Here is a 23,692-nt window from a genome sequence, read left to right on the forward strand (position 1 = left end):
TGACAGCTGGAAAACTGCGATATCCGCTGAACTGAAATTTAGTACAACGCAAACTTTTGACAAACTGTCAAACATTTTAGCACATCGATCTAGTACTGCATTTCCTTATGTCAGACATTCTGTCATCGATCTGTCATATGATTGTTTACGTTTTCCAAACAGATCGTAATTTCGCAACTAATCGGTTTAGTGTTTATATTTTAGTTTAAAATGGTAATTTTACACAGTTTAACTAAAAAACAATTCTTACAAAAGCATCCCTTCACCTATTTTAGACGGGATCAATCATCCTAGCCGGTTTAGGACTGGCAGCGCTTGGATTTGGCGGTAGGGCACTGCTAAGACAGATGCCAAATGCCGCTAGCAAGATGCAGGAAGCGCTCCAGAGCCTGCCCAAATTCGATGCGGAATCGATGGCCAACTCCAAGTACTATCGCGGCGGGTTCGATCCGAAGATGAACAAACGGGAGGCGGCTCTCATTCTGGGAGTCAGCCCGTCGGCATCAAAGATTAAGGTAAACAAGAGTAGAATGACGGATGCTGCATTCGAAATTGCGTAACAAAACATTATGACAGTGATTGCCAACCAGTGGTCCGTGGACCATTTGAGAAGAGGAAGATGACTTCTGAGTCGTAACGCTTGAGCGTACTTCCCATCTCCCCCTAGAGCGTTACATAATTTGTGGATGCCGCCTGAGTTGACTCAATAATACTACACGGAGAAATATTTTTACCTAATTTTTGAGTTTACCCAAAATTAAGTATTGTCGCATCGCCAAACCGGATCGCGCCAGTGAGACTCGCGACGCGCCTCAACTCACGCGATTTTGAAATCAGTTTTTAAGTGTGGTGCTGCATTCTTACGATTTTTATGAACACAGCGCACTATTCACATATTAGCTGCGACGCATGGGGCCCGAAAAAAAAAACAATAATTATAAATAAATGTTGGTCTTGATTTGTACCGGATACATAATATATCGATTATACTTTTAACCCAAAATCTCTCGGTTTTCTCTTTCTCCCACATGAATGTTGTCAAAAATAGAGAGAGCTGCATCTACCCAATGGGGGTACTTTGGCCCAATAAGCCAAATTTGGGTAAATGCAACTTTTCTATTGTTTGGGTCGAAAGAACTCAATTTTGCGTTAAATCAACCCAAAATTGAGTATATTTTTCTAATGTAATTAAAGCCAAACTACCTAGTGGGGACCTTGGAAATTTAGCCAAAATTGAGTTATTGGGCTCAACTACGGAATTGCGTTGAAACAACCCAAAATTGAGTTGAATTCCGTCTCCGTGTATGGACCTGGGAGGGAGAAACCGATACAAAATTTCTGTACGTCAAGGTGATTCGAGATTTCTGCTGTCACGAACTGTCACTGTGAGCCCGGATCTTAAAGAGTGGACAAACATGAAAAAGCGCGTAATTTATCAAAACATATTTTTGAATTTTATCCAAGTTGACAACAATCGGTTGAAATTCAATTCCTGGAAGTCCAAAAGCAATGTCACGATGTCATATTTAATTTTGATAGAGCAAACAAATAAAAATGAAAATTAAAAACACAGAAAACTATGACCCTTTTCCCATGTTTGTCCAGAAAGATCGAAGGTGCACAACAAATGAAAACTAGCAATTTTCCCCAAGCCTGCCTTGATTGTCGTTAGGGAGCTGGAGTTGTCTTGCAGTTTGGAAAAGTTTTTTTTTTCATTTTTCGTGTGTAGTATCGGTGCAGGTCCGTCCCACTCGGGCTCAGATTGGGTACCAATTCTAGTACTGCATTTGGTCCCTCGGTAGTGCAAAAGGTACCCAAGTTTGACAGTTCGCAGAACATTTTTCACGGCATTCTAGATTACCTTATGAGCCATAAAATTTTGGGCAACTACAAGGGACATGGAGGTCTTTAATTTGTCTTTGATCGGTGCCTCCCTCCCAGCTATGGACTAATGCACGACTTCACTATTTGACGTTTGAGCGGGGCCGTGTTATTTACGTGATCATAGCAACGAGTGAATACGGGACCGCTCAAATGTCAAATTAGTGAACTCGTGCATTGGTCCATGGACCAATGCATGAGTTCACTAATTTGACGTTTGAGCGGTGCGGAATTCACTCGTTGCCATGGTCACGTATTGTATGTTCGGTCAATCGTTAGAAAATGCATTTCGCCGAAGTTGGATTTTTCTCGGAATCCATGCAAGATTCCCTACTTCGGAAGTAGGGCGCATTCAAGTGCATCCAGATGTGAATCGAATGCACCACTTCCGAAGTTAGGTATCTCCCATAGGTTCTGAGAAAATTCCAACTTCGGCGAGGAATCATTTCTAACTTTTTACCGCGCCGACAATAAATAACACAGCACCGCTCAAACGTCAGATAGTGAACTCGTGCATCGGTCCATAGCCAACTCTTCCTTACTCGATATCGAGTTATACTTATGACACACATTGGATGTTTGCTGGTGGGAAAAGTCGCAAAAAATCCAAACTGAAAGGCACTCGGTCGAATGTCAAAAGTAGAGCACTGCCGTATTAAAATCTCCATGAACTAATCTACGATGACGTCACGCCGCAACTTCCAGCGGGAAGAAAACCTTTACTGCGGGCCTTGTTTACAAAAAATGAACAATTTCGCTGCGCATTCATCCACTCAATGTTCATCCGGTGAACATTAATTCACTGGATGTTGGTACGGATGTCATTTTATGTAAACACGGCCCGCATTTACTACGGAAAAGAATAAAAAAGTCAAAAATAAAAGAAGACCGTGGATAAGTCCATAAGGCTTGTTCACAAATTTCATAACGTCGAAACCCCCTTAAGGCTAAGTAGCCCGGCATTCGTTTTGGCAACAATGATGAATTTTCAGCTTGCATTTCAAAGTGATAAAACTCAGTCTTAATAGTTTATATTGACTTGAAAAAGTATAACCGTACGCGCTAATATGCATAAAATATGCTGATACATTTTCAGCTGTGTCAGTGCAAAACCAACTGATTTTCTTTGATTCGAAATCGTGAGATGAATTAGCAACAATCATCAACGACACGTACAAGTAGGCTAGGTTAAGTGGTTCACCTAGCATGAATGAGGGATGAACTTATCGCTGAGAAAAAGTAGATTTTGTATGAAATTTGACAAGTATTTGAATGACAGATTCATCCTTGTGCATCCACTTCTCCTAGCCTATTTCAATGACGGCCTACTTCGCCTTAAAGGCTGGTGTGCTACTGAAAAGGAATCGTCTATCTCGATGCTTGAAAAATTTCTTCCCATAAATGGTTCAGAAAATCACATTTTTCTGATCGCAGTACGCAGTTGAGAAGAAATGTCATTTCAAAGGTGGCTCTCTGTAGGAAATTTCTTGACCCATTCAGCCAAGGAGTTTCTTTACTTTTCTTGAGCGAAACAGCATACTTAGCTTAAAGCCTAATTGCTGCTGAAAAGAAATCGCTAAAGAAATGGGTAAGTGGGTGTCTGAACTTTGTTACGGCTCATACAAAAATAGTAGACTATCAATACAAAAAGCGTCACGAGGGGGTGGACGGGTGTCCAAAATGACCAATTTTAGCGTTAAGGCCGGTTTGCTACTGACAAGAAAAGGAATCGCCTATCTCGATACGTGGAAAATTTCTTCCAAGAAATGGTCAAGAAAATCACATTTTTCTGATCGCAGTACGCAGTTGAGAAGAAATGTCACTTCAAAGGGGACTCTCTGCAGGAAATTTCTTGACCCTTTCAGTCAAGGAATTTCTTTACTTTTCTTGAGCGAAACAGCATACTTAGCTTTATGAAATATATGAACAAGCCCCAAGTAATTAGCGGAATCATTACTTGAACGTTTCTTGTCCTATCCTTTTGCACGGTAGTTGTGATCAGCATACCAGTCATTATGCGAGAAATTTTCATGTATATGTGCGTTTCGTGACGATTTGCTCTCCAGATGCGTGAGTCAGGAGCATTTTCATTAGCTATCAGTCGTCCCGACTAACGGGTCGGATTGGTTAGTTAGAAGGCAGTCGTGGCCCACAAGCGAATCCCCACTGTGGCTTCAAATTATTGAGAGCGATATTTTTTTATTTTATTTTTCAGATCAAAGATGCACACAAAAGAATTATGCTCCTGAACCATCCCGACAGAGGAGGATCCCCCTATCTGGCCGCCAAGATCAACGAAGCTAAAGATTTCATGGACAACGCCAAATAAACAGTGATTTGATGGTTTCCAGTGTACATATTTATGATTCATTTTTGTTATAGAAAATGTCAAATATTATAGGTTGCATTCTAATAAATTGTGAAAATGACTTATAAATCATACGGAATTATTTGTCTCGGAAATCAAAGCAAAAGCGTCTTGAAATATACTCCCTCTGGCACTCATTTTGAAACTAGATTTTGCATGGCATACTTTCGATTTTTTTTAAGAATGAAGCGTCACGATAAAAATATAGCAGCGCTCATTTTAAATCTACATCCAGTGGCGACGGTAACGCGCAGATAATATGCGCGCAATTCAACCGCAACGTCAAAATTCAAGTTGTTTTGGATTTTTCGTTCTTCAAGCACCAAATTATCAGATTCTTAAACATTTGGTGATTTTTATTATCACTGCGACAGTATTACGGTTATTAAGAAAAAATTCCGGATTGCGGTAGCCCCAGAGTTCTACCGCAGCTGTCAAAGTTCTACCGCAGGCTTCGAAATCATTCTATCATTGAAGCAAACAATTCAATCATAGTATGCTTGAAAGAGAAAATGTTATGGAAAATAGCAACTAACAACAATCATCAAGATGGTATCTAAGGTATCATTGAAGCCTACTGATGATTTACCAGTGGAAATCAGTGATGTGACAGCTGCGGTAGCTTTTTATTGAACCGTAAAACGGAAAGTTTTCCCTAAAATTGCAATATATCGACATTTTCAGATAATCGCATCCCGTGTTTTTTTCTTGCAGAGCACAATATATAATTTCAGAACGCGGCGATTTGGGGCACGCGTCGTAACTGAGATGTGCGCCGTTCGGTGTTTGTGACAGCCCGCCAATATGGACAAACTTTTTTTTCTCAATCTTCAAGCTTCGCGACTAATATTTTAATAGTGCGCTGTGTTCATAAGGGCCCAGATAGCCGTAGCGCTAAACGCGCAGCTATCCAGCAAGATCAAGCTAAGGGTCGTGGGTTCGATTCCCGCCGGTCGAGAATCTTTTCGTAAAGGAAACGATTTCCCTGGACATAGAGTATCTTCGTACTTGCCACGCGATATACACATGCTAAAATGGCCAATGGCAAAGAAAGCTCTCAGTTAATAACTGTGGAAGTGCTCATAAATACACTAAGCTGAGAAGCAGGCTCTGTCCCAGTAGGAACGTAATGCCAAGATTAAGCTAAGAATGTAATGCCTGAATAAGCTAAACATCGTAAGAACAGGTCCGTCGCACTCGGGCTCAGATTGGGTACCACTTCATTTGGTTTGGTCCCTCGGTAGTGCAGAAGGTACCCAAGTTTGACACATCGCAGTAAACTTTTCACGGCATTCTAGATTACCTTATGAGCCATAAAATATTGGGCATTTGCAAGGGACATGAAGGTCTTTAATTTGTCTTTGGTAAGAATGCAGAGCCTGATTTCAAAATGCGGCGAGTAGAGACGCGTCGCGAGTCACACGGGCTTATTCACAAATTTCATAACGCTGAAGGGGGTGGGTGGGTGTCCCCAAAATGTTACAGCTCATACAAAATTCGTAGAATATTCATACAAAAAGCGTTACGAGGGGGTGGGTGGGGTTCAAAAATGGCCATTTTAGGCGTTATGAAATTTGTGAATAAACCCCACTGGCGCGAACCGGTTTGGTGGCGGCGCGACAATATACAGTCGACTCTCCACAACTCGATATACTCTATAATGCGTATAGTATGCACCTGAAATGTAAAGGGCTCAAGTAAAATTTCTCCTTTTTACCGAAGTCATTTTGACAGCTGATCCAGTATGAGCGAAATGCACTTTTACTTTCGGAATAATTGAGCGGCACATTTTTCCGTACGGAAAAGTGACAGCTCCATTTGATTTGTACAGCAGGCGATGTTATGAAATCAGCTCTACTTCTCAGCAGCGTACAGCTCAAGTAATTTCGGTAGCGGAATCATTCCTTGACCGTTTCTTGTCCTATCCTTTTGCACCGTACTTATGATCAGCGTACCGGCCATAACTCGATGGATTTTTCCATCCCTTCATATGTCCATACATCGTGCTCTCTATAAGTCGATATTTCTATTACTCAATATCTCCACTAGTCGATGTCAAGTGATAGGTAAATATCTCTTCATAACTAGATATCTATTTAAAAATCAGTCTTATTTGGGGAAACTTGGTCTAACTCTTGTTTGGAATACCATGTGCATGGTGAGTTGAACAACAAAACGTGGTGATAATGCCTCTATCAACTTGGCTGTTTTTCTTCGTCAGGTTGTGAAGGATTAACATCTGCGAGAATGAATAAAGACTCATTTTTAGTTATTTGGACATAACAGATACAATGTTTTCGTAGTAACTATTCAACTCATACTGTTATTAATCCATAGTTGGTAAGAAATATTCACAAAATATACCATGTCCACACAGTTACGGATCACCCACAGTGATGGATCACTGTTTACTCCGGCCATTACCCATTGCACGGTGACGTCATCAGAAAATCGCTCACTTTCCCTCCTCCGAGAAATCTAAAAACAACGGTGCCAGTTCCTGTCAAAGTTGACAGGTACTGGCACCATTGTTTTTAAGTTTCGTTGAAGAGCGAAAGAGAGAGATTTTCGTTGTGAAATGCCTAACAGCCCAGTGTTTACCTTTTTCTCTTTGTTCTCGACTCACCAGCTGGTCTTGTTTAGACAACAAAACCAGCTGGTCCTCCGATGTTTACAGTCATAGCCATTGTTCTCACGCTCCAGCTGATCATGTTCTTGCGTCAAAACCATCTGGCAGTGACTAAAATCAAGGATGAAGGGTAAATGGTGTTTGAAAATGTATTTACCATCAGTTAGGGCGTTTTATGTATTTTGGACAGAGTGTTAAAAGTATATAATTTGGCCGCCTCCATTTGATTTTGCCGTAAATGGCCAAATTATATACTCGTAACGGTCTGTCCAAATTATTGACAATTCGAGTGACAATTAGAAGTTCGGCAGTTCTAACTTCGGCGTCGGCATTCTAATTTAGTGCTTCGCCGACGCATAAGGAATGCCTTTGTCGGCGTAGCACTTCGCTGAACTTCGGCGAACTTTCGTTGGTGATATTTCATTTCTTTTATGAACTTCTGCCTAAAGTTAATCTGAATGCACAATACTTTGTCTAATCTTCCGTGAAAATCACAACCAATATACTATTTGTCTTCTACCATTTGTAATGTTAAGCACAACATTCAACCGCTTAATAACGGTGTTTTTGACAAATGTTTAGTTTGTACTGTGGTAACCGAAATTTGTCGGCCGAATCTCCTCACACAAAACTCCACATATGTGAATGGTGCGCATTCACGGCAAAATCTGTTGGCAAACTGAAGCTCTAATTTTCATCAAACACCTTCAATGCGCACTATGCATCTCTCTTCTTCACGCATACATAATTCATTCATTCTTTTTCATCCTTCCACTCAGCTCACTTCACGATCATGCTTGACGCTTTCACTAATACAACCGTATGCTGTGCGTGTTCGCATCGATTCGATCGTCAACATGAGCTTTCACTGATCAAAAAAGGCTTGGGCGGTCGTGCCCGTGTTTGGTACACTGAAAAGTATTGGCATTCATATTTTTTATCAACCTGCACGAAGTTTTTCATAATACAGATTCTGTACACCACATTACCACAGGTACCACACAGCTATCATTAGGGTGATCAAAGTAATTTGGACAGACCGTTACGTGTATATAATTTGGCTATTTACGGCAAAATCAAATGGAGGTGGCCAAATTATATACGCTCTGTCCAAAATACATAAAACACCCTAACATCAAATTTCTCGTAAATGAAAGCATTAATCCAAAAAATATTTGGTAGCCGTGATAGTCATTATCATTACGTACAACCGGTAGCAAATATATTTTCATAAAAGTTCCCAATTTTGAGAAATAATGGATCACCTGCTTTGCTCTTGTCCACAGTTGATCAGCAGGAGTTTTCTCATTTTATTTTGTATGGGGAAAGACCGAGCTTCAAATATCTTGTGAATGGAAGTATTGATCGAAAAAATATTTGGTAGGCGTGACAGCCATTATCTTTACGCACAACCAGTACCAAATATTTTATCGAAAATAGTTTGCAATTTTGAGAAATATTGCGTCAGATGCTTTTCGCCATACACATATTTTTCGCGTTACCTTTTAGCGATTTTTCGTGTATAGACATTAGCGCATGTGCGTTACTATGCGGTGAGTAGTGAATCACACCATGTATGTAACCCATTGTTCTCAAGATTACCATGTAGCATGGTAATTTTGATTGAAGCGTCGAATATCGTCGGCATGGTAAAAAAAGATCGCACTTCTCGTTTGAGATGAATGAGTATCGTATGAGTAACTTGTGATCTCGCCCTAAAAGCCATTTGATAATCGAGTGCGTAGCACCTTGTTTCTAAGCAAATGAATGGGCCAGAATGAAAACTATCACCACTGGGAAACAGAGGAGGATCTTCTCTTCATCATAGCATTGTTGAATAACGTGTGAATCCATTCGTTTGCTCGGTAACAACAAGCTACATAACCTGTTACCAATGGCTTTTAGAACGAGATCACAAGTTATGCGATAAGTGGTGCAGTGCATTTAATTTAATAATGGTCGGTACGCTGATCATAAGTACTGTGCAAAAGGATACACTCTGGCAAATAAATTAACGAACTTCATAAAATTTCCCTTATGAAGCCTGGAAAAATCTATAAAAGCATATTTTAAAAGGCTCATATGGATTTTATACCATTGAAATGGGAATCATAATGGAAAAAATAGATGAATATAATGAACGCCTACAAATTTCATTGCGTCCCTTATGATTTTCATTGCTATTATTAGTCATTTCCATTGAAATGATAATTATAATCGAGTAAGAAGTTTGAAAACGAAGTAGGCGGCGACTTTTTAAATCGATCGCCTCTCCACCTCGTCGAGTGAAAAAATTTGAATTCAGTCTGTACCAACCACGTGACGCGAACGGTCACTTTTAAATTCGTGTTGTACTCCGTGCCTTTTTCGTGTTCCGGATAACCGAGATCCTTTAGGTTATGGGCACTTCAGTGAAGGATGGTGCTGGAATTCCCCAGCTGAACGGAACGAATTATGAAAATTGGCGGTTCCGAGTGCAACTTTTCCTGGAAGCTGCGGAAGTTGCGGAGACGCTTACGGAGGACGTGCCCGAAGCAGAAGGTGAGCCGAAGAACAAATTCTTGAAGACGGACCGGAAAGCAAAATCCTTGTTGGTCGGATTCGTTGGCGACGATTGCCTGGGAATTGTCCGGGACAAAACGACCGCGAAAGCCATGTGGAAAGCGCTGGAGGACACGTTTGCAAAGAAGTCTGTAGCCAGCCAGACTCTCTTGCGCAAACAGCTGGCCAGGCTACGCATGAAGGAGGGGGCGCCGATGAGGAGCCATTTTGCGTCGTTCGACGAGCTGGTGCGTCAGCTGAAATCTGCAGGAGCAAATTTGGAGGAAAACGATCTGGTATCCCAATTATTCCTAACGCTTCCAGACAGCTACGACCCGCTGGTGACTGCTCTAGAAAACATCGACGAAAAAGAGCTCACCTTGGAAACCGTCAAACAACGGTTGCTAGGAGAGGAGTCGAAGCGCGCCGATCGAGCGGACTACTCGATTGAAGAAAAATCTGCTGCGTTCGTTGGTGGAGCCGGCGGCGGTAAGAAACAGAAGAAGTTCAATGGAAAATGCCATCGTTGTGGAAAAACTGGCCACATGCAGAGAGACTGCTGGGTCAAGAAGCCTGAGAGCAACGCTAATACTGTTGTGGGAGGTAAATCCGTTACCTTCATGGTGAACCAAACCGAGTCAGCGAATGAGAAAGAGAGTGCCGTTTTCATCGTTGATTCCGGGTGTAGCGACCACCTGGTGAATGACCGAAGTTTCTTGCAAGAGGTGCGCAAGCTCGAGAAGCCATTTGTCGTCGATGTTGCCAAGGATGGCGTGACACTTGTCGGTGAGTACGAAGGTGTTGTGCGAGGTATCACCAAGCAAGGTGTGAGGTTCGAAATGCAGCACGTGGTGTGCTTACCAGATTTGAGAAGTAATCTGCTTTCGGTGAAAAAGCTGTCCAATGCAGGTATAGATGTGCTCTTCACACGACAGCATGGAATCGAAAAGGCCGTGATGAAGCACGACGGTGATGTTGTCGCCGTTGCCCAGTTACGGCGAAATCTATATGAGCTCGAGTTAGAGTTGGAAACGGTGGAAAAATCAGCGAACATATGCACGACGGAGGTGAGTTATTTGTGGCATCGTCGACTCGGCCATGCTAGCCAGCATGCCATGGATACACTGGTGCGGCATGGTATGGTGACGGGTCTGAATCCGGAGCCAAAACGTATCGGATTCTGTGACACATGCGTTCTTGGAAAGCAGTGCAGAGAACCATTTGATGGGAGTCGAAAACGTGCCGCACGACTATTGGAGAGGGTTCACTCTGATGTCTGTGGCCCGATTGATCCCCCAGCCTGGGACGGGTCCAGGTACTTTGTGTCGTTTATCGACGACTGCACTCACTTCGCCGTTATCTATCCGATAAAAAAGAAGTCGGAGGTGTTCGAGTGCTTCAAGGAGTACGAAGCAATGGCGACGACCCACTTCGAGAAGAAAATCAGCAAGTTAACCGTGGATCAAGGCAGGGAGTACTGTTCCAACGAGCAACGTAAGTACTACAAGTGCAAAGGGATCCAGCTGCAGCCGACTGTTGCCTACTCACCGCAGCAGAACGGCGTTGCAGAACGCTTCAACAGAACGTTGGTTGAAAAGGTGAGGACGATGCTCATCGATTCCAACACGCCGAAAAGGTTGTGGTCGGAAGCAGCGCTGATGGCTACATACTTGCTCAATCGAAGTCCAACGAGCGCATTGGAAGAACACGTGACTCCTGCGGAATGCTGGTTGAATATGAAGCCAGATTTTGGAAAGCTCCGTGTATTCGGATGCAAAGCGTTTGGGGGTGCCGGATCAGAAACGTAAGAAATTGGACAGCAAAAGTCGCGAAGGTGTGATGATCAGATATGCCCCGAACGGATACCGTCTGTGGGATCGTGCAGCGAAAAAGGTCTTCATTGCGAGAGATGTGAAATTCGACGAGAAGTGTTTCCCGTTTCATGGACAAGATGACGCCGATAAAAATGTTCCATTGATCATTAACCTACGTTACCAGCAAGAGGGGGAACAGCAGGATGGTGATGCTGTGAACGTGCTGGAATCCGATTCTAGCGAAGATGAATGCCATGGTTTCGACGACGCAAGCGACAACGAGTTTGAAATGGCACCAACCGGTGTTTCAAATCCTGGCGCTCTCCCTTCGCACCAAAGAAGTGGAGACTGTGAGGAGTCAACCACGAGGCATAGCGAACGGGAGCGCAAGCTCCCAGGTAAGTTTTTGGATTTCTTTACTGGCTTTAGAGCAACATCTGCTGGTAATATGTCCCCTTTGACAGAACCACCGTCTGCGTATGGCGAAATTGCAGATCGTGACGATCGTGCAGCCTGGATGGATGCTGTCGAAGCTGAACTGGCGTCGTTGAAGTCCAACGAGGTGTGGAAGTTGGTGAAGCGTCCGGCGTCGGTGAAACCACTGAGGTCCAAGTGGGTTTTCCGTTTGAAGGAGGACAAGAGTGGAAACACAGTTATGTGCAAGGCTCGGCTTGTCGTCAAGGGGTTTCTACAAAAGCCTGGTATGGACTACCAGGAGACGTACGCTCCTGTGGCCAAGCTCACCACTATCCGTACGGTCCTTGCTGTCGGCGTCCAACGGCGCTGTTACTTCCACCAGATGGATGTAAAAACGGCATTTCTTCATGGCGATTTGCGCGAGGAAATTTTTATGGAGGTTCCTGACGACGTCAATGCTCCCCCTGGAATGGTTTGCCGATTGCAGAAGTCGTTGTATGGTCTAAAGCAGTCACCCCGCTGCTGGAACGAAAAGTTCAATGCAGTGCTCTTGAAGCTTGGATTCGTGCGCTCGAAGCACGATTACTGCCTGTACACTTGGTTCAGTGAAGACGGTAACGATACGATGTATCTTGTGCTGTATGTCGACGATTTGCTATTAGTTGGAACCAATCTGAAGCAAATTCAGGGGTTGAAATCGAAGCTGTCACAAGTCTTCGAGATGACCGATTGTGGCGCGATGAAACATTTTCTTGGAATCAATATCCGTTACGATCGGAATGCTGGTTCTATGCAGCTGTCGCAAGTGGCCAACATCGAGCGGATCTTGGTGAAGTTCGGCATGGCAGACTGCAATCCGTCGAGAACACCTATGGAGAAAGGATTGAGACTTGAAGCGAATGAAGGAAATATTGTTGAAGAGCCTTACCGTGAACTTTTGGGAAGCCTCATGTATGTCATGATGTCCACCCGTCCAGATATTTGCTACCAGGTTGGCTATATGGGTCGTTTTCAGCAGCATCCCGGCCAGCAACACTGGATTGCACTAAAGCGAGTTGTGCGGTACCTGCAAGGCTCGAAGCATTTGACGCTGGAACTGAAGTTCAACGAACGTGCTAAGCCGCTTGTAGGCTTTGCTGATGCCGATTGGGCCGCGGACATTGAAGATCGAAAATCAGTTAGTGGATATTTATTCCAGGTGTTCGGCAATACCGTCTCGTGGTCCAGTAAGAAACAGACCACTGTGGCCACATCATCGAGCGAAGCAGAATATGTAGCGTTGAGCGCTGCAGCAGCTGAAGCTATTTGGCTGGCAGGACTCTTGGGCGACCTTGGAATGAAGACCGTAAAACCCGTTCCGATTTTCGAGGACAACAGAGGATGCATTGGGATGGCCAAAAATCTCGAAAGCAAACGGGCCAAGCACATCGACATAAAACACCACTTTGTGCGAGACCATATTGCTACAGGCGACCTTACAGTGGAACCTATTCCAACTTTGGATCAGCTATCAGATATTTTCACCAAAGCCTTGGACGCTGGTCGATTCGAAGCCCTGAGGAAGAAACTAGGAGTAGACGATCGAGAGGGGGTGAAAACGAAGTAGGCGGCGACTTTTTAAATCGATCGCCTCTCCACCTCGTCGAGTGAAAAATTTTGAATTCAGTCTGTACCAACCACGTGACGCGAACGGTCACTTTTAAATTCGTTTAAATAAATTATTCCTAAGTCAGTTGTACTCCGTGCCTTTTTCGTGTTCCGGATAACCGAGATCCTTTAAAGTTAAACTTAATGAACAATTACACATTTCAATGCGTGCCTTATGATTTTTATTGATTTTATTAGTCATTTCCATTAAAATGATAATCCAAATCAAAAAAAAATTGAGCTTAATGTACAATTACAAATTTCATTGTGCGCCTTACGATTTCTATTGTTGTCATTAGTGTGAAAAAGTTATAAGACTGTTATTATGAAAACGTAAAGAAGCGTACTTAGTAGAAATTGGAAACGCTTAAGTTGATTGCGGATTCACTTACTCACGCCTGATCAATTTTCTTCGATATTTGCAAGGGTAATATTTTAGTGAATATATTAACGAATTTGGAGTTGCTAAGAATTTTATTTTTCAGCGGCAGTTTGGAGATTACAATATAAAATGAGAAATGCTGGACGAAACATGAGTGATTCAAAGAATATCCAACCTCAAAATCATCGCTACCGTTATCACCCTACATAATATTACTAAAGGAAACAAGTATTTGGAAACGAAAATACGCACTTTTTGTGGGAATGAAAAATTACATTATTTGTAAAAGCATATTTCAATAAATAGAGAATGATGATTCTGCTCACAGCTTACAAAATAATTATGATTTAATCAATTGTACATTTTTCGAATGTCTGATTCGCATACCAACTAGAAAAATCGAACTGCTATTTCTAAATGTCGAATTTCTGAAGTTTGGATAATTTATTTCTCAGCACGTCGAAAAAAAAATCATCAAAAATTTCATCAATATGCCTATTGAATAGCATACCGTTTATAATAATTTCCGTTATGAATAGTAATGTACTTCATACTGCAGAAGTATTGAATCCATGAAATTTTATGTCTATGTTCATAATGCTGGTCTATGGAATGAGCAAGATATCACAATGGCATAATTTGGATTAATTCATAAGGCGAAGTAATGAGTTGCTTACCGATTTCCTGTGGCAAACAAACATAAATGAAAATAATGAACTTCGTTAGTACTTTTGCCTGAGTGTAGGATAAGAAACGGACAATGAATGATAGGTTGATCAAAGTAATTTGGACAGACCGTTACGTGTTTATAATTTGGCCATTTACGGCAAAACCAAATGGAGGTGGCCAAATTATATACGTGTCCAAAATACATAAAACATGTATTTAGGACAGAGCGTTACACGTATATAATTTGGCCACCTCCATTTGATTTTGCCGTAAATGGCCAAATTATATACTCGTAACGGTCTGTCCAAATTACTTTGATCACCCTACCACGCATAAACCAGACTATGGACATGCCATGTTACCATAGATAATGGTGTCTCCATCCATGTCGACAGCCTAATTTATTTATAAGTATTTTTTACCTTGAGGCTATTCTATAAACCGATAATTGGGTTGTTTAGTGATGAAAAATTCACAGTATCTTGTAGCTTGATCGAAAGAGCACATTTTTTTTAGTGTGACATGATTTTATTGCGCTTTAATATCTTAATTGTGATAAAGTAAATGTTAAAATAATTTCAAAATGCGGCGAGTTGAGGCGCGTCGCGAGTCTCACTGGCGCGATCCGGCTTGGTGGCAGTGCGACAATAATGACAGCTCGTCCCGAAGTAAAATTTGGCGAGGGGTGATTCAAACGCGGATTCCATATTAAATTCAAACGGGTTTTAAAAATAGTTTCAGAGCACGAAAAATTATGAAACTTTGGATTCTCGCTCAGTTTTTAACGTAGAATCAGAATATGTAAAAAACAGGATACCCCTAAACAAGCCAATTCTATAAGTCGAGGGTCCCTTGAATATCGAGTTATGGAGAGTCGACTGTATTCTCTTATCGAACTATTCTAGTACTGTGTGTACTAAAAACAGCGTTACTATTGTTATGCGTTAGTGTTGTAATGTAAATAGATAGACGTTACAGCAGTTATTATTTTTTGGGTTGACGCTGTTTTGACGTTGACGTCTGCGTCAGTCATCCTCGGAGAAGCGAAAGTTTTCAGTTTTCTCACCCGCCCCCATACGAAAAAACGCTAGTCGTTTGAACATCACGAAAACAATCGCACGTAAAATTCTGGAAATAACAAAAACTACTGTTCAACTTAGAACTTTCATTCCTCTGCATTATTTTCCAATTCTTGAGGTAAGTATACGAATATTTTAATTCAATTTTTTCCATGGCATTGTTTCCAACACGACACAACTTTATTACGCCGGTATTCATCTGTGTTCAATCTTCCAGCGTGGCACTTTTTGAGATTATTGTAATCTTATCTCGCAATTTATTGTCTTGTAGGTTTGAATATCAATCAGCTTTTTTGGAACTGTAGCCGCCCAACAAGATGCGAAAACTACGCGGAGGACAAACCAAAGAAACCCGCAAACAAAAGCAGGAACGCCGGGAGGAGAATCTTAAAATACAACAGCAGCTCAAAACGATTGTGCTTCCAATCTGCGGGGTCTTCCTGATGTGTATTGTGGTTTACGTGTTCCTCAAAACTCGTCCCCGGTTTGAGGAGTTGTAGGATGTTTTATGTTCTAATTGTCTACCTTGAGCGATTTTTGCAATATTTTCATTTTTGTTCTATTCGATATTCCGGAACATGATCGAGAAAACTATTTTTACTAGGAAATATTTTCCACACTTTATTGTGCTTTATTAATCTTATGACCGGACGGAAGATGCATTGCAATTATTTAAATCATATTCGTTCCACTCATGTACAGGGACGAAGGGGAAAAAAGCCCAGTAAATGCAATGTAATGTACAAAGTTTACAAGAGTCTATATTATAAAACAGTATAATTAAAATTGTAAAACAGTGTCGATTTCGTAGGATCCGAACCTTTGATTTATTACGATTTTTTTTAAGTTATACGGGTTGGTAGGGACTGACTTTCTTAGAATTAAGTAGCAGGTATCTTTTTACAAATTTATTCCTATTTTTCTATTTTAATGCAAGTCTCTAAAAAGTCTATATTTTCCCCTTTTCCTTGCAGTGAATTCTGTTTTACAGTCAACTCTCCACATCTCGATATCTTTCCCTATGTCGATGATTTTTCGGTCCTTTCATTCTGCATAATGTATTCACTATCTATATCTCGATATCCTCCTTATCTCGATGTGATTTTAATTCCCGATTTTCTTTCTGTATGTTGATATGCCCCTTATCAAAGGTGACTAGACTTAATTTTAGGGGTTCAAAACAATTTTCGAAGACGAAATGACGTCTGTTCATTTTTAGTTTTCCTGGTAACGAAATGGTTTTCGATCTAGTATTCATAAAAAAATGTTCTATGTCTCGATCTCTCCCTATCTCGATGGTCCCTTCGATATCAAGATGTGGAGAGTCGACTGTATAATATTTAACCAGGAATTCCAAAGAGGTTTACTCTTAAAATTTATCAAAATTTCTCTTAGAAATTTTTTAATAAAATACAGTTTCAGAGTTTTTGTAGAAATTCGTTAGACGTTTTTGGAAACTCCTACAAGGGTTCATATGCAAATTAATTCAGTTATTTGTTCAGTCATTTTCATATGAATTCCTTCGTGAATTCATTTTCGGTTTATTTTAAGAATTGCTCCAAAATTCTTCCTAGGTAGTTAAGGACTATTCCAAGGTATATTGAAAGTACAGGTACAGCAATCTAAGCAGCCACTGGATGCGGGGAGTGGTAAACCCGGAGGGGGTAAAAAGTGACAGCTGGCGAGTCGGCGAGCTGTCGATATGTTTTTGTATTTTGCCCTTTATCAGTTTCTTTCGTATCCATAGAGATGTTTCTAATATGCAAGATTGTTGCGTGTGCCATAAGGTAAGGCAAGTAGGATAAAGCTTCATTATCTCTGAGATTAAACCTCATTTTTTTATTCTAGACGCCATAATTTTTTTTGCAGATAGAGATTGCGGGAAAACAATTGCCAGCACTAAAATCCGTAGTGTGGGTTTTCATCGATTCTCGAACGGTAGATAGCAAAACCAATTGTGGTTATCGTCCTGTGACCAATACCATGGTCGGTCATCACAGAACAAGCAAGCAATATGGCAAAAAAAAATCTTCCGCCAAGTATCAAGAGCCGCAATAGAATTTTATTATAATTAAGTTGTCTGTGTAGAATAAAAGATAGTTTCAACTCATTCATTTAAAGCATTGTTGCAGTTCATTCATTTTTATTTGCCTGGATAGAAATCTTAACACTAGATAAAACATCTAAGACTAACGGTGATGAAACAAATTAATGTTATTGATGAACCAATGGAATAAACCAAATAGTATTTAATTGATCGGGTCGTGTTTAGGCATTGAACTTTCGTAGTCGTTTCTCGGTGAAACTTGCTCACATTCTATTTCTCCGGTTATCTCTGTCCGATGCAACTTCTTCTACAGTTAGGAAATCCCAAGCATTAGATTGACAAAACCAATTGAGGGTGCCCTGAAAGATTTCGAATACGGATGATTAATATCTTCAGAAATAGTATACTTTTGATTTTACTAGGATACCTATAAAAGAACTTCATTATCCTAGAAAGCTTCCAACTGATTTCTGTACAATTTTTTACTTCCATTGTAGTATCCATGACGTTTCAGTTCGTGTACCAAATAAAACAAACTGTGCAGAAAAAAAAGCAGACTAGATTTCATGGCATGCTGGATGATTCCATGAAAACAAAGTGGCCAGTTGTCGTATGCTTATCCAATATGGCGGGTTTAGCAATTTGACATATTGTATTACCTCCCTTTTAGATACCTTGGACTATTCTAAGAAACATAAAACTCTTCTGTATAGAGGAACTCAATAAATTTGACCATTATTTATCAGTAATTTTGCCCAACATTTATGCACGAATTAATCCTGCAGTTCTTCCAAAAACTTCTTAAGTAATTTTCCAATTCAAATCTCCTTGCATTTTTCAATATTTCATTTGAGGTTTTACACCAGCAACCACTACATCAATTATTCCCATTTTTACACAAGTTTCTTAGGAGATTCTGTTCAATGTTCTTCAAGGAATGCAAGTAGAAATCCTACAGGATTATATCCAGGTGATTCAATTTATTATCCAATCACTACAAATACATCAAGACATTCTTAGAAATCAGGTAGTTTTTCAGAAATCCCCGCAAAATTTCATCAGGAATTTCTACAAAAGTTTCATCAGAGATTACTCCTATAACGTATTGAAAAATGTCATTGACAATTCCCTACAAAACAAATCTCGGGAAATTTCTTTGAGAACTTCCTTGGAATATAGCTGAACGCATTTCTGCTACTTTCTGTGAAAAATCATGCAACGAATCTCTGAAGTAACTTTTAAAGGTAACCTCAGAGAAATTCTTGGTTGAAATCTTTGTAAAAAATGAATGACAATGCTGGAGTAAATCAGGGGAACTTTCTCTGGAGAAATTATTGTTTGTTTTCTCGAAAATTTTCTAAACTGAAATCTTGGACGAACTAGCAAAAAAGATTCGCTCTTTTTTCGTTGACTCTCTGATTGCTTCGCAAAGAGGCAAAGGCAGCATGCTGCTCTAGAGTATGTTATTCTTCAAAAAGTCTATTTCTCAGAGAATCAAGAAATGAATTCTATAGGCAAACACCTATATTTGCTTTTGATGAAAATCATGGAAAACAGGGTTGTTAACGTTAATCAACGATTAACGCCGTTTCGTTAATTCGTTGACGTTAACCTGTAACGGTTACCGAAGCTTGCGTTGATTGCGTTGATTGCGTTGAAAAACAATTTAACGATAACGTTAACGTACAGCGTTGATTTAACGTCAACGACTTCGTTATTTCTAACGTTAACGATTTGATGATTCTAATATCTAAAAAAATATAAAACTTACGACACTTCAACATGTCATGTTCAAAAACAATTATTTGGAAGAAGAAACAAAAAAGCTTGATCTCATTACAGGTTTTATAGAATGTTAACTGACTTTCTCGTAGTCGGGTTTGGTGAAAAATGCTGTTCAAATTAGAGCTCCACAATCTCGGAAGTGGGATAATTTGCTCTACGACCATTTCCACTTTCGATTGCTATGAAAACTTGTGTCTGCCATGGTATGTTAGGGTATAATAACAAGTTGTATTTGGAAATGACAAGTCGGGTCATCCTGGGGGCGGTTACTCAGAAACATTTGGTTGGTGGATGGGTAAAAATAGGACGCCGTGTGCTGGCTGGAGGCAGAGGAAGCCGCTTTCTGGTAAAGATTTCAGCCCTTTGTTGTGGCTTACTGGAACGGCGAGAGGTCTTAGGGTACATTATTGCTAAGAAAATCTTTGCAATTTGTAAAAGTTCTCCCAAATAATCACAAACTGACGTTCAAATAGGCTGACTGTTGGATGCCAAATAATTGCAATGCACTGTAAACTTAGATTTTTTTCATCAATTTTCCATGGATACAAGGTATTGGCATAGAAACGTGTTGTTTATTGAAGTTTAGAAACATTCTCGGAGTACCTATACGAATCATAAAATCAATGCTTGGGTTAGCGGTGTTCGTTGACGTTGATTTAACGCAAACACGTTAACGTTGACGCTAACAACAATGAAAACTAACGCAACGCCGTTGACGTTGATCCAGAGCACAATCAACGTTAACGGCGTTTATCGTTGATTAACGTTAACAACCCTGCTGGAAAACATCTTGAAAAAATACATACAATAATACAAGCGGCAAATCATAAAAATATGGCAATTTTACCTCTTGTTTCTCTTTTTATTTTTTTTTTCAAACACAACCAGCCCTGCATACATGATTTTCTCTAAGGATACCTCAATACAAGGGTTCCTAAACTTTTCTGATACACGACGCACTAGGGTGGGGCTTATTTCCAAAAAGCTTCCGTAGTCAAGATTTACAAAGTGGAAAATGATCATTGGTCTCAAAATAACATCCTGTAAAAAAATGAAAATTTTTGGTGAAGGTTTAGAGGTGGCGCAAAGGGCGTATGTGCAGTTTTCCCATTTTAGTGAACTCTGAAAAATTTTGGTATGCTTTTTAGCGTGTTTTGGTGATTTTAGGACCCTTAAGGGCAAAAAATCACCTCAAAATTGCGATATCTCCACTCCTTTAGATGATATTTGACGAAATATATTTTATGCATGCGATTTTTGGCCCTTGAATAGGTTACGCTGACTGATTATTATGAACCCGAATAAGCATATGAATAGCTGCGAAGAATTCCTATGCTTGTAGAATAGAACAAATAGCAAATAAGAATGAGAGAAAGAACAAAGAACACAGAAGAATTTAAGGTGGGGTGGGTTAAACAGGTGGGAGAGTGTCCCGTCAGATTCCCAAGTGAATCGACTCGACTCGAGTGAAGTGAATCCCGTCCCGTCAGGATTTTTTTTTCAAAATGTTCTGAAATTCATTCACAATTTTGTATACAACCAAAAATTTTCCCTCGATTTATTCCACAGATTTGTTAGGAAATGCTTCAAGTAATTCGTTTTGCATTTCTACTTCAGAAACTGAATTCAGACTATATAACATAGTAACCTATATTAAGCTAATGTTCGTCTCGTAAAATATGGTAAATGAAATACCAAATGCGCTATCTTTTTAACCATTTATGACAATCAAGCTTATCTCGGACAGATAACTGTTGAGAAAGATTTAAAATTACTGCAGTTCTCTACATTCTCAATAGTACACACATAGAACGTATTTTCAATTCTAGTCATTTTTATGACAAATACTTGTAGTTTTCAAGTCACTATTTGGTCGCTTTTTCGATCATTTTGGTCACTAAAGGTCACTATTATTTTGCTGTCTGACTGCTACCAGCCCTGCTATTGTATTTTCGGCAGCTTTTAATGGGGATTAATAGAGTTAAATATACCAAGGTCATTATACAGAGAACAGTATGACGTCAGAAAGAGGTAGACACAACAAATACAAATTAGATCTATTCTAGCTCATTCGTCCTTATGATTAATGAGCCCAGTTGAATATACGATCTTCTAGTATTACAAAATATATTTCATTCACATAAATCAAGAATATACCCTTCAGGAAGACTATTGGGTTTATTCTACGAGTGGCATGAGGTGAGAATTGTCGGTCTCGTGTAGCGAGGTGACATTTGTCGACTTGAGTGAAGTTACTCGCCGTGTAAATCAAATGGAGATTCACTTCACTCGAGTCGAGAATTGTCACCTCGCTATACAAGACCGACAATTCTCACCTCACGCCACTCGTAGAATTAACCCAGGTAGCAATGTTCTATCTATAGAATAAAGAAAGTACATATTATAGTAAAAAAATCTTTATTTCTCGGTACAATTACTTGCGTTGTAGAATATATAACTTGATCCATTAAGACTTGTAGTCATAGTTTGGCAACTGTTTATTTTGATTGTACGTTTTTACACGCAATAGTGTGATAATTGTCCACCATTCTACACAGACAAACAGACATAACGCTCAAAGGGGTTTTTCCAAGCATATGCTATTTTCCTCAGCAGCCAATTTGAAACAGCAAAAATGTGTTATCAGTTATCTAAATGAGTGCGACATCTTATCACAATAGAATGCAAGGTAGGCTCTAAGTATAGAAGGGGGTAACAAGTACAACTGTTTCGTTTAATTCATCGATCATAGTGCGCTCATGTGTCCCGTCGATTTGTCTATTTTACGGTAGTTAAATTTTATCTGATGGAGTATGCAAACTTGAATTTTTATTAATCGTTTTGAGGGCCAATACAGATTTTAAGTTTACTGATCCAATTAAGATTAAACACTCACATTCACAGGGTTTACTAGCTGAGATAACAATCGACAAAGATGTAAAAATCTTAGTTAAATTTATGCTCTGCAAATTGTTCAGCTTACTCACTAGTGGTACTTCGATAGTGCCGCAATCAATAGGAAAGGAATTTTAGATTTTACCCAATCAAATTTTCAAGCTAAACACCATGTTGAGGAACTGCTCGTAGTGAATCGTTATCACCCCATCCTGATCCGTGTCGTACTGCCGAAAAGCCGCCGTCAGTGTGTGCAAAATTACGCAGCATTGAATGAAATCGTCGAAGAGAATCGTTCCATTTCCGTATCGATCAAACTTCCTGATCAGCGTATCGTAAATTCCATCCGAGAGGCGATACCCGAAAGCCGTCAGAGCCTGTTTCAACTCATTTTTGTCGATATTTCCCGAACCGTCCGTGTCGAACGAGCGGAAACAATTCTGCCAATCGGTGACATACTTCCAGAGTGCCCCAAAGTCCTGAAAACTGACGCTGCCCCGATTCTGCCGGTCAAACATCCCTATCATTAGCCGGACCGTTTCCGGGTTGAAGGGATTCCACGTCCCGTTGGACAGTGCTTGCTGGAGCTCGTCAGCCGAAATGTATCCACTTCGGTCGCGGTCCACCTTCTGGAAAATGTTCCACAGAAATTGTTGATCCGGCATGCCCGACATTGTGCCGTTTGTTTTCTAAACATAAATACACACGATAGGTAATAGTTCTATAATATTTGCAAAAAAAGGTACTCACGGTTGGCAGAAAATACTAAAGAACTTGTGAAATTACAAAACTACCAGGAAGGAAATTCCTTTACAAACTTTCTCGACTGACGTTGTGATTCATCTGATGCGAGAAGTGACGATAACGCTGACAGGTGTCGATACAATTTTATTTACGTTATCAAACTGAGTATTCGTAACGTTGCACGCTAACCTCGCTTCACTCAAGGTTGGATCTGTGTTAGATAAGCCCTAGAAAAGGCAGCATTTTTATCTCATCCACGCAGCGAACTGGACTATCGAAATTCAAATACCTACCGATAGGCGTTGCCTTATGAAAGGTGAAACGATTATAGGGCTCTGCACCAAAATCATTGTTTCCCATTGCCAAATCCCATACAAAATCAAAACAGTGCAGAGGCCTAGTGATCACCCAATCATTGAGTCTTTCTATCTAGCGGGGCCAAACGGAATCCGCAGCGAACTGGACTATCGAAATTCATACATTTTGCCTTATGAAAGATGGAACGATTATCGCAATACGAACGCTTTATGTATCGTTTTTGCATCACTCCACACCAAGACGTCGATAGTCGCGGGACGTACGCACGAGCCTATCAATCGCAAGGTCCTTGGTTCGATTCCAGGTTGCCGCAAAAACTATTTTTGTTTTCAAATTTCGGTTTCTTAAGGCAAATTTATGAATTTCAACCCGATTCCTTGTGGCAAATTTTTATAAGTGGTTCCTATGTTTATCGATAGTCCATATGCCTGAGTACATTGTATTTACATGAATCACACATTTAAACAAGCTCCGGA

General features: G+C 40.3%; 3 protein-coding genes and 2 long non-coding RNA genes across 6 annotated transcripts; 3 read left to right on the forward strand and 2 right to left on the reverse strand.

Moving 5' to 3' along the window:
- Positions 1-123: 123 nt before the first annotated feature.
- On the forward strand, positions 124-4,321 carry LOC5567162 (mitochondrial import inner membrane translocase subunit TIM14). Its single transcript, XM_001651542.2, has 3 exons — positions 124-213; positions 276-515; positions 4,097-4,321. Exons 1-3 carry the CDS (start codon positions 211-213, stop codon positions 4,208-4,210), a joined length of 357 nt encoding a protein of 118 aa, XP_001651592.1. The 5' UTR covers positions 124-210; the 3' UTR covers positions 4,211-4,321.
- An 11,054-nt stretch (positions 4,322-15,375) lies between these two features.
- LOC5567161 (single-pass membrane and coiled-coil domain-containing protein 4 homolog) lies at positions 15,376-16,221 on the forward strand. 2 transcript variants are annotated; one of them, XM_001651541.2, is made up of 2 exons: positions 15,376-15,545; positions 15,699-16,221. In XM_001651541.2, the coding sequence occupies exon 2, from the start codon at positions 15,745-15,747 to the stop codon at positions 15,925-15,927; it is 183 nt and encodes a 60-aa protein (XP_001651591.1). In that variant the 5' UTR covers positions 15,376-15,545; positions 15,699-15,744; the 3' UTR covers positions 15,928-16,221. The 2 variants fall into 2 exon arrangements, with proteins under 2 accessions (XP_001651591.1, XP_021704977.1); XM_021849285.1 differs by lacking the exon at positions 15,376-15,545 and adding an exon at positions 15,599-15,618.
- Positions 16,222-16,394: 173 nt separating this feature from the next.
- Positions 16,395-17,547, forward strand: LOC110677789. Its single transcript, XR_002501195.1, has 2 exons — positions 16,395-17,214; positions 17,276-17,547. It is a non-coding gene; the product is annotated as an uncharacterized LOC110677789 (long non-coding RNA).
- LOC110677790 lies at positions 17,538-20,243 on the reverse strand. Its single transcript, XR_002501196.1, has 2 exons — positions 17,902-20,243; positions 17,538-17,833 (listed from the first exon to the last, which is right to left on the reverse strand). It is a non-coding gene; the product is annotated as an uncharacterized LOC110677790 (long non-coding RNA).
- A 1,417-nt stretch (positions 20,244-21,660) lies between these two features.
- LOC5567160 (programmed cell death protein 6) lies at positions 21,661-23,052 on the reverse strand. Its single transcript, XM_001651540.2, has 2 exons — positions 22,905-23,052; positions 21,661-22,843 (listed from the first exon to the last, which is right to left on the reverse strand). The coding sequence occupies exon 2, from the start codon at positions 22,826-22,828 to the stop codon at positions 22,304-22,306; it is 525 nt and encodes a 174-aa protein (XP_001651590.1). The 5' UTR covers positions 22,829-22,843; positions 22,905-23,052; the 3' UTR covers positions 21,661-22,303.
- Positions 23,053-23,692: the final 640 nt, after the last annotated feature.

Source organism: Aedes aegypti, chromosome 3 (genome assembly GCF_002204515.2).
Source record: "Aedes aegypti strain LVP_AGWG chromosome 3, AaegL5.0 Primary Assembly, whole genome shotgun sequence".
Classification (NCBI taxonomy): domain Eukaryota; kingdom Metazoa; phylum Arthropoda; class Insecta; order Diptera; family Culicidae; genus Aedes; species Aedes aegypti.

Bases quoted from the DNA above. Each gene is read 5' to 3' on its own strand.
- LOC5567162 (XM_001651542.2), top strand. The intron at 516-4,096 runs GTAAACAAGAGT...TTTATTTTTCAG, and splicing joins CGTCGGCATCAAAGATTAAG to ATCAAAGATGCACACAAAAG.
- LOC5567161 (XM_001651541.2), top strand. From the start codon at position 15,745: ATGCGAAAACTACGCGGAGGACAAACCAAAGAAACCCGCAAACAAAAG.
- LOC5567160 (XM_001651540.2), bottom strand. From the start codon at position 22,828: ATGTCGGGCATGCCGGATCAACAATTTCTGTGGAACATTTTCCAGAAG.